At 44.5% G+C, this 10,000-nt stretch overlaps 1 protein-coding gene across 4 annotated transcripts in view; it reads right to left on the minus strand.

Annotated features, from left to right (window-relative positions):
* hlcs (holocarboxylase synthetase (biotin-(proprionyl-CoA-carboxylase (ATP-hydrolysing)) ligase)) overlaps positions 1 to 9,716 on the minus strand; it is a 25,605-nt gene extending 15,889 nt beyond the window's left edge. For 3 of the 4 annotated variants that reach the window (XM_069688476.1, XM_069688474.1, XM_069688477.1), the window contains exons 1-5: positions 9,319 to 9,716; positions 8,733 to 8,879; positions 7,987 to 8,149; positions 6,634 to 7,655; positions 2,846 to 3,025 (exon numbers count right to left, since the gene is read on the minus strand). In XM_069688476.1, coding sequence (XP_069544577.1) covers positions 2,846 to 3,025; positions 6,634 to 7,655; positions 7,987 to 8,149; positions 8,733 to 8,879; positions 9,319 to 9,609 — 1,803 coding nt within the window. In that variant the 5' untranslated portion in view covers positions 9,610 to 9,716. The remainder of the gene's footprint in view (positions 1 to 2,845; positions 3,026 to 6,633; positions 7,656 to 7,986; positions 8,150 to 8,732; positions 8,880 to 9,318) is intronic. The other variant, XM_069688475.1, reaches the window with a different exon arrangement.
* Positions 9,717 to 10,000: the final 284 nt, after the last annotated feature.

Here is a 10,000-nt window from a genome sequence, read left to right on the forward strand (position 1 = left end):
GTAACAACAGTCTGACCTTACAACAGTGTAACAACAGTCTGACAACAGTGAAACAACAACAACAACAGCTTGGCCTAACAACAGTGTAACAACAGTTTGACCTTGCAACTGTGTAACAACAGTCTGACCTTACAAGTGTAACAACAGTCTCTAACAAGTGTAACAACAGTCTGACCTTACAACAGTGTGACAACAGTCTGACCTAACAACAGTCTGACCTTACAAAAGTGTAACAACAGTCTGACCTAACAACAGTTTGACCTAACAACAGTGTAACAACAGTCTGACCTTACAACAGTGTAACAACAGTGTAACAACAGTGTGACCTAACAGTGTGACAACAGTCTGACCTTACAACAGTGTGACAACAGTCTGACCTTACAACAGTGAAACAACAATCTGACCTTACAACAGTGTAACAACAGTCTGACCTTACAACAGTGTAACAACAGTGTGACCTAACAGTGTGACAACAGTCTGACCTTACAACAGTGTGACAACAGTCTGACCTTACAACAGTGTAACAACAGTCTGACCTTACAACAGTGAAACAACAATCTGACCTTACAACAGTGTAACAACAGTCTGACCTTACAACAGTGTAACAACAGTCTGACCTAACAACAGCTTGGCCTAACAACAGTGTAACAACAGTTTGACCTTGCAACTGTGTAACAACAGTCTGACCTTACAAGTGTAACAACAGTCTGACCTAACAACAGTGTAACAACAGTCTGACCTTACAACAGTTTGACCTAACAACAGTGTAACAACAGTCTGACCTAACAACAGTCTGCTCTGCTTGTAGCTGTTCTTTGATGATCATCTGAATGGGTACACTGGATGTAATCTCTAGACATGATTCTATATCTTGATTGATCAGTTAATCATTTGGTCGTGCCTTTATTATAACAACAACAACAACAACAACAGAGAAATACTTCCAAAATTACATCATTTATCAACTAAGAACCATAAAAATGGAGCTTACCATTGGGTTTTCACATTTCCTATGGTCTTTGAACTAATCATGTGCATGCCTTTAAAACAAATTACTTTTAATTAAAGTTAATAAAGCTCAGGTTTCAGACTCATGAGGACTTTACTTTAAGTGCCCTGAAATTAGTTGTGTTGTGATTTGTTTCTGTATAAATAAAATATAAATGAACTAAATATAATTAGTGATCATGGTGTTTTTTTAAATGTCCTGCTGTAATATTTGCTGCTGTTCTCTCATCATTTGATGAACCAGAAATCATGTTAAGAGTTTTATTTCTCCCACAGCCAATCAGGAGACAGAGGGTTCTCAAAGAGACAGGAGCTACAAGAACTCGTTTCAGACAGACGATGAACTGGAGGTGAGAACATTACTGACATTAAGCACATGAACGGGAAGTAATGTGAAACATTTGATCTATTCAGGTACTTCTAACCTGCTGAGAGCGATGATGATGATGATGATGATGATGATGATGATGAAGCACCCAATGAAAGCTCCACCCTCCCACTGACCTGACCCACACTGAGTAACAGGAACCGTGGAAGACTGTCTGCACACATCAACCACCTCCTCAACCTGCACACCAATCTGGAAACACTTCAGCTCCATCAGCAGCAGGGTCAAAGGTCACTCAGTAATCCACATATACAACAATAAAGACAAAAAAAACCTGCAGTACTGCTGCTGGCATTCACTGAATACTACATGGTTTTAATGGGACACCCAACAGGAAGCGAGTCCCTGTCAGCAGACCTCACACTCCCCCTACTGGTTGTTCTGTGTATTATCAAAGGTCTCTGCACCACTTTAACGGCAGTCCTGCAGACAGCTGAGTAATGAGTAATAAATACATTAATATGACAAAACAGGCTGTTTACTAAGAAACTAGTCCGGAAAACTGGTTTAACATTCACTTAATATCATTAGTGTTGGTCCTGGTCCTGGTCCAGAGCACAGTGTATATGTTGATCCTGGTCCTACAGACCTGTCCTCACGTGTTGGTCTTGGTCCTACAGGCCTCTCCTCGCATGTGGGTCCTGGTCTTGGTCATACTGACCTGTCCTCATATGTTGGTCCTGGTCCTGGTCCTACAGACCTGTCCTCACGTGTTGGTCCTGGTCTTGGTCATACAGACCTGTCCTCACATGTTGGTCCTGGTCCTACAGACCTGTCCTCACGTGTTGGTTCTGGTCTTGGTCATACAGACCTGTCCTCATATGTTGGTCCTGGTCCACAGACCTGTCCTCACATGTTGGTCCTGGTCCTACAGACCTGTCCTCATATGTTGGTCCTGGGTCTTGGTCCTACAGACCTGTCCTCATATGTTGGTCCTGGTCTTGGTCCTACAGACCTGTCCTCACATGTTTGTCTTGGTCCTACAGGCCTGTCCTCACATGTTGGTCTGAGTCCTGGTCCTGGTCCTCAGCCTGCTGCATATGTTCTCATGTATTTGCATACATTAGGAGGTCAGATTGTTTCCACATGTTGAAGTCCGCAGAATATCTGCATGATGGATGAAGTGATATTTACACTGGGGAGGAGGGGTGTGTGTGTGTGTGTGTGTGTGTGTGTGTGTGTGTGTGTGTGTGTGTGTGTGTGTGTGTGTGTGTGTGTGTGTGTGTGTGTGTGTGTGTGTAAAGTAACACGAGACGTTTGATTTCCATCATCACACTTACGGACCAACACTGTCTGTCTAACAGGACTGAAACAGATCAGAGTAAAATAACAGATGTGATACCTGATGAAAGATGAGAACCTCCCAGCTGGCAGAAAGTAACCTGTTCATTTCATCTGAGACTTGCTCTAAGGCCTGCAGAGACCCGGTTCTGAGCCCGGCGGTGTTACCTGGGAGGTGGCCAGCAGGTGGACCGGGCTCAGTGCTGGGGTCTGGTTCAGGTCACAGTTCAAGCCCAAAGAGGACAGGATCTCAGTCAGGACTTCATATCGCAGTGCGTTGCTGACCTTCAGCTGGTCAAAACCTCCAGAGGACAAACTCTGGGAGTCAGGAGACACTTCAAAGTGGACCTGCAGACACAGAGACAAGGATGTCTGAGACAAACAAGACCACACTTGTCCTCTGGACTGAGACATTTCTATCTCCCTTCATCTGTCCAATTCAATACATCTCTGTCTCCATGGAGACACTCTGAAAAGGTGTGTCTTGTTGTTAACCTGTTTCTCATCTCTAACATGGTTGATCAGCAGATTTGATGCTCCAATAGTGTGTCTGATGACTTTAACCCAGTTTAACTTGGTTTATAATACTGTTATATTACTGTAACATATCAATTATTATTAATTATTATTTTAACATTTGAACCTTGAATTAAACTTGTCTTGTACCAGCGTTAGTATGAAAAGCACAGCAGTGACAGTCAGTGATGTAAAGTCTGTCTCCATGTCTTCAAACATCTGTAAATCTTTTATAGTCCTGAAACACATAGACGTGTATAAACGGGTAAACGTAGTATTTCTTTATGTTTAGTGTCTAACATCAGCTTCCACACAACACTCCTCTGAATCTGCACATGTTAATCTGACCTTGGATGAGTCGTTCGTTGAGTATGAGGGGAACGGAGCTACAGGGTGCAGGAGACGGAGGCGGAGACACTAATGGTTTTAACCATCAGCACTACCAGCTACACAACGATTCATTAATATTATTTCATTATTATTACATCATCCTGGATTCACTGGGTTTTTGTACAAACAGCTGATCTGCAGTGTGACAGACCGTTTAACAGTTCAACTGTGTGAGTGTGGTGATCCCTCTGGACAGGACATGAGGGTGTGTGTGTGTGTGTGTGTGTGTGTGTCTCCCTCTGTTGGACACTCATTGGTAGTGTGTCCATGCAGCATCTGCTGCTGCACATCACTACTTTATTGAAGGGACAGTGAATGAACCAGTCTATCCAAGGACCGACTTCAGGTGGGAATCCAGCCAGATGTGTGTTACTGAGGTGTGCTGTTATATTCATCAGTCGAACGAGCTGAAAGTTTCTACTTCTAAACTCAGACAAATTCAAGTTATTGCATTTGGCCCGAAGCACCTCGCATCCATAATTCCAGTCTGTGTCGGCCTTCTTCCACTTTCAGAGTCATCAGAAACAGGAACCTCCTGTCTCACACGGTTCTTCCTGTTTAAAGGGATTTTTTTACTGCAGCTGTCACTCATGTTGACCATTTGTGTTCCTCTGCTCTGATGTCAGAGCATTTCTGTTTAAAGGTCCCTGAGACGAGTTGCTATGATTTGATGTATAAATACAGTTAAACTGGATGAATGTTGCTATACGTGACTGTATTTCAGTGTCTTTAATATGATTCCTCCTTCATGTCTGTTAACTGACCACTAAACTCAGCAGGTTCGTCTACTAACTAAAAAATAAACTCAGCAGTTCATATACTAACTGACCACTAAACTCAGCAATTTCATCTACTAACTGACTACTAAACTCAGTAGTTAATCTACTAACTGACCACTAAACTCAGCAGGTTCATCTACTAATTGACCACTAAACTCAGCAGTTCATCTACTAAGTGACCACTAAACTCAGCAGTTAATCTACTAAGTAACCACTAAACTCAGTATTTAATTTACTAACTGACCACTAAACTCAGCAGGTTCATCTACTAACTGACAACTAAACTCAGTAGTTAATCTACTAAATGACCACTAAGCTCAGTAGTTAATCTACTAACTGACCACCAAACTCAGCAATTTCATCTACTAACTGACTACTAAACTCAGTAGTTAATCTACTAACTGACCACTAAACTCAGCAGGTTCATCTACTAATTGACCACTAAACTCAGCAGTTCATCTACTAACTGATCACTAAACTCAGTAGTTCATCTACTAACTGACCACTAAACTCAGCAGTTCATCTACTAAGTGACCACTAAACTCAGCAGTTAATCTACTAAGTAACCACTAAACTCAGTATTTAATTTACTAACTGACCACTAAACTCAGCAGGTTCATCTACTAACTGACAACTAAACTCAGTAGTTAATCTACTAAATGACCACTAAGCTCAGTAGTTAATCTATTAACTGACCACTAAACTCAGCAGGTTCATCTACTAATTGACCACTAAACTCAGTAGTGTAATCTACTAACTGACCACTAAACTCAGAAGTTAATTTACTAACTGACAACTAAACTCAGCAGGTTCATCTACTAACTGACCACTAAACTCAGCAGTTCATCTACTAAGTGACCACTAAACTCAGCAGTTAATCTACTAAGTAACCACTAAACTCAGTATTTAATTTACTAACTGACCACTAAACTCAGCAGGTTCATCTACTAACTGACAACTAAACTCAGCAGTTCATCTACTAAGTGACCACTAAACTCAGCAGTTAATCTACTAAGTAACCACTAAACTCAGTATTTAATTTACTAACTGACCACTAAACTCGGTATTTAATTTACTAAATGACCACTAAACTCAGTAGCTAATCTACTAACTGACCTCTAAACTCAGTAGCTAATCTACTAACTGACCTCTAAACTCAGAAGTTAATTTACTAACTGACAACTATACTCAGAAGTTCATCTACTAACTGACTACTAAACTCAGTAGTTAATCTACTAACTGACCACTAAACTCAGCAGGTTCATCTACTAACTGACCACTAAACTCAGCAGGTTCATCTACTAATTGACCACTAAACTCAGTAGTGTAATCTACTAACTGACCACTAAACTCAGCAGTTTCATCTACTAACTGACTACTAAACTCAGTAGTTAATCTACTAACTGACCACTAAACTCAGCAGGTTCATCTACTAATTGACCACTAAACTCAGTAGTGTAATCTACTAACTGACCACTAAACTCAGAAGTTAATTTACTAACTGACAACTATACTCAGAAGTTCATCTACTAACTGACCACTAAACTCAGAAGTTCATCTACTAACTGACAACTAAACTCAGTAGTTAATCTACTAAATGACCACTAAACTCAGTAGTTAATCTACTAACTGACCACTAAACTCAGCAGGTTCATCTACTAATTGACCACTAAACTCAGTAGTGTAATCTACTAACTGACCACTAAACTCAGAAGTTAATTTACTAACTGACAACTATACTCAGAAGTTCATCTACTAACTGACTACTAAACTCAGCAGTTAATCTACTAAGTAACCACTAAACTTAGTATTTAATTTACTAACTGACCACTAAACTCAGCAGGTTCATCTACTAATTGACCACTAAACTCAGTAGTGTAATCTACTAACTGACCACTAAACTCAGAAGTTAATTTACTAACTGACAACTATACTCAGAAGTTCATCTACTAACTGACTACTAAACTCAGCAGTTAATCTACTAAGTAACCACTAAACTCAGTATTTAATTTACTAACTGACCACTAAACTCAGCAGGTTCATCTACTAACTGACAACTAAACTCAGCAGGTTCATCTACTAATTGACCACTAAACTCAGTAGTGTAATCTACTAACTGACCACTAAACTCAGAAGTTAATTTACTAACTGACAACTATACTCAGAAGTTCATCTACTAACTGACTACTAAACTCAGTAGTTAATCTACTAACTGACCACTAAAGTCAGAAGTTCATCTACTAACTGACCACTAAAGTCAGCAGTGTTTACCTGACAGAGGACAGCCTCCCCCCCGTCCCCTCCATGCGTTACCCTGACGATAACCATGTCCCTCTGATGGGCGGTGTCCCCCTTCAGCTCCCCCCACAGCTCCACCTCTCCCCCACCCTGGGTGTCCCTGATGTAGACCTTCCCGCTGGCCAGCATGCTGAGCTCCAGCTCCGTGCTGTCCTCTCTGGTGAAGCTCAGCCGGCTGACCTGCAGGCGCCCCCCCTCTTTCACCTCCAGACACAGGCCTGCAGGACACAGGCTGGAGGCCAGCCCCAGCACCTTGCCCCCCTGACTCAGGTAGGTGAGGAAGCAAGTTTGTAGCTGGGGGGAGAGGGCGTCCTCCTCGGCCAGCACCAGCAGGCGGGTGTTGTCCAGCCAGGGCTCGCTCAGCGCCTGCTGAGGCTGCAGGGCGTAGATGATGCTGTCCTCCATGTTGACGCAGTCTGACAGCAGCTGACGGACGGCCTGGAAGCGCTCCTCACAGCCCCCCGTGTACACCAGCACATTGGGAGGTTTACTGTTGAGTCCCCGGCTGCCTGGACCAGAACCGCCTTCGGCATCTTGCTCCAGTTCATCCACACAGTCGTCCCCGCTATCCAGTGCTGCCGAGTCATCGTCCGGCAGGTCCGGGATGTTCTCTGCAGAGGCGTATTTGACGGACAAGATGGTGCTGTTCTCCATCTCCAGACACTCGTGGCAGCTGGACAAGTGTAGGTGGTGTCCGTGGTCCTCCATGTGGTGGTGGGTCCCCGGGGAGTGGTCCTCCGGCTCTCTGGCAGGTACCGGGTCCTGGGTGCAGCGAAGCGGCTCCGACCCCCGGCGCTCCTCTAACCTCCTCTTCACCTCCGGGAGGAGGAGGAGGAGGCTGCCTTTCCGGCCCTGGAGGTGGTGCTGGTTGAGGGGCAGGTGGAGGGGGGAAGTGTGGGGGAGCAGCTCCTCCCTGTGGGTGCAGCAGAGCAGTGGGGAGGCTGCAGGCTTCTTCTCCAGAAGCTCACTGAGGGTGGAGTCTTGGAGGAGGACAGCTGAGTCAGAGAAGAACAACATGTCAGGAACATGTAATGGCCTATTAAAACATGGTAAAGTGTCAGTCTGCCTGCCTGTCTGTCTGCCTGTCTGCCTGTCTGCCTGCCTGTCTGTCTCCCTGCCTATCTGTCTGTCTGTCTCCCTGTCTGCCTGCCTGTCTGTCTCCCTGTCTGTCTGCCTGCCTGTCTCCCTGTCTGTCTTTATGTCTGTCATTCCAGGAAACAGCTTTGTGCTGCTGATGGAAATCTAGAAAGTAAAAATAAGAATAAGATGTGACATGAAGCTCTCTGAGGACCTCTAGAGGACAAAAGGTGAATGAGGACAACTTACGGACTATCGTTGACGGCATGCGTCCATCGTCCAGCTGAAGGCGGTCTTCAATAAAAGCTACACCTAGCCTACTGAAGTTATCGACACTGGCCTGAGCCACGGCCCTGAAGGGTTGCCCGGGGCAACAGGCCAGAGGGAGGCAGCAGTCAGACCACCTCAGCACCTGCACACAACAGTTAGTCCACACACACACACACACACACACACACACACACACACACACACACACACACACACACACACACACACACACAGAAGTAACACTGTGTAGTAACAGCTGGGTGTTAGTGGGCGGAACACTAAATAACATCGACATGAATCAGAAGAACACGAATCAACATTAAAGAAGACTGCAGCTAACAGCTAACAGCTAACACAGCAGGAGGTCTGTGTGTAGTTCAGTGTGTGTAGTTCAGTGTGTGTAGTTCAGTGTGTGTTGTTCAGTGTGTGTTGTTCAGTGTGTGTAGTTCAGTGTGTGTTGTTCAGTGTGTGTAGTTCAGTGTGTGTTGTTCAGTGTGTAGTTCAGTGTGTGTAGTTCAGTGTGTGTTGTTCAGTGTGTGTAGTTCAGTGTGTGTTGTTCAGTGTGTAGTTCAGTGTGTGTAGCTCTGTTGTGAACTTCATCTGTACTTTACAAAACTGAACATTTTAAAAACGTGAACTAAAGAATGAATTTGTGTGGAAGATAAATTATAATGTGTGCCAACAGGAAGTTGAGCAGTGCATTGTGGGAATATGTGTGTGCCTACTTTCTTATTGGATGTGTGAGGAGGGGAAGAGGGGGGGTCCTCTCTGTGTCCTGGAGCCTCTATGATGAAGGAAATGTTGTCTACGTGAGGACCAGAGAGGAGAGAGGAGCCCAACAGAACTGTCCACCTACTGAGGTCATCACAGGCCTGCAGACACAGACAGACAGACACACACACACACACACACACACACACACACACACACACACACACACACACACACACACACACACACACACACACACACACACACACACACACACACACACACACACACAGACAGACAGACAGACAGACAGACAGACAGACAGACAGACAGACAGACACACACACACACACACACACAGTCAGTGTGACTCTGAAGCAGAAACAGGTCCAGTCTGAAGAACGTCTCTGGTTATTAGTCTTATATAATAACGTATTAATATAAGAATTACTTATTGTCCATAACTGATACTCATATAAGACTAATAACTCTGTTATAAATTATATAATAACGTATTAATATGAGACTAATAACTGGTTACAGTCCTGGTTTGAAGAACCCACACTGACCGGGTCAGAACATCATGTTATATAACCCAACCTGCGGTTCCGTGACGTAGACGGCCTTGTCTCCCAGCTGGAGGAAGACGTTGTCCTCGACGGGCAGGGAGCAGAGACGGTACCGTCCAGTCAGCGGTGCCGAGCCTGGTGCCGAGCCTGGTACTGAGCCTGGTACCGAGCCTGGTACCGAGCCTGGTACTGAGCCGGAGCAGACGCGGAAGCTGAAGCCGAAGCTGCGGCGGTTGAGCCGGGCCAGACTGCTGCGGATGAGTCCGGAGTAGCACTTGTGGAAACGGACCCACAAGTAGACGTAACACAGCGTGATTAACATGTTACATGCTGCTTCTTCTTCTACACATTCATTTCTTCTACCTTTAACCAACCGGAAGGCTCGTCCGGACACCACATACTGGGAACAAGCTGCTAGCTGACCGGCTAACTGACAGATCTTCGACGGTTTTAATGAGGAGACGCAACGAACGGGAAGGTGCTTTACCGCCACCTGTGGCGGGGTGTGGACATGACAGGCGCCAAACAGCAACAACAACAATAACAAACAGAAGTCGAGGTTGAATGAAAGCAGCTAAAACAATTCAATAAAGGAAAAAAACACATGTAGTGGAAGCAGCCAAACATCCGGAGACAGTCAGAAATAGAATAAAATAATTCCTTCATCCAGTTAAAGACGTCCTGCTTCAATTTCCTGCCTCAAGACGGAGTTT

Source organism: Brachyistius frenatus, unplaced genomic scaffold, assembly GCF_029030835.1.
Source record: "Brachyistius frenatus isolate BFR_SWC_R1_liver_20210118 unplaced genomic scaffold, ASM2903083v1 Contig_606, whole genome shotgun sequence".
In the NCBI taxonomy this organism is placed as follows: Eukaryota; Metazoa; Chordata; class Actinopteri; family Embiotocidae; genus Brachyistius; species Brachyistius frenatus.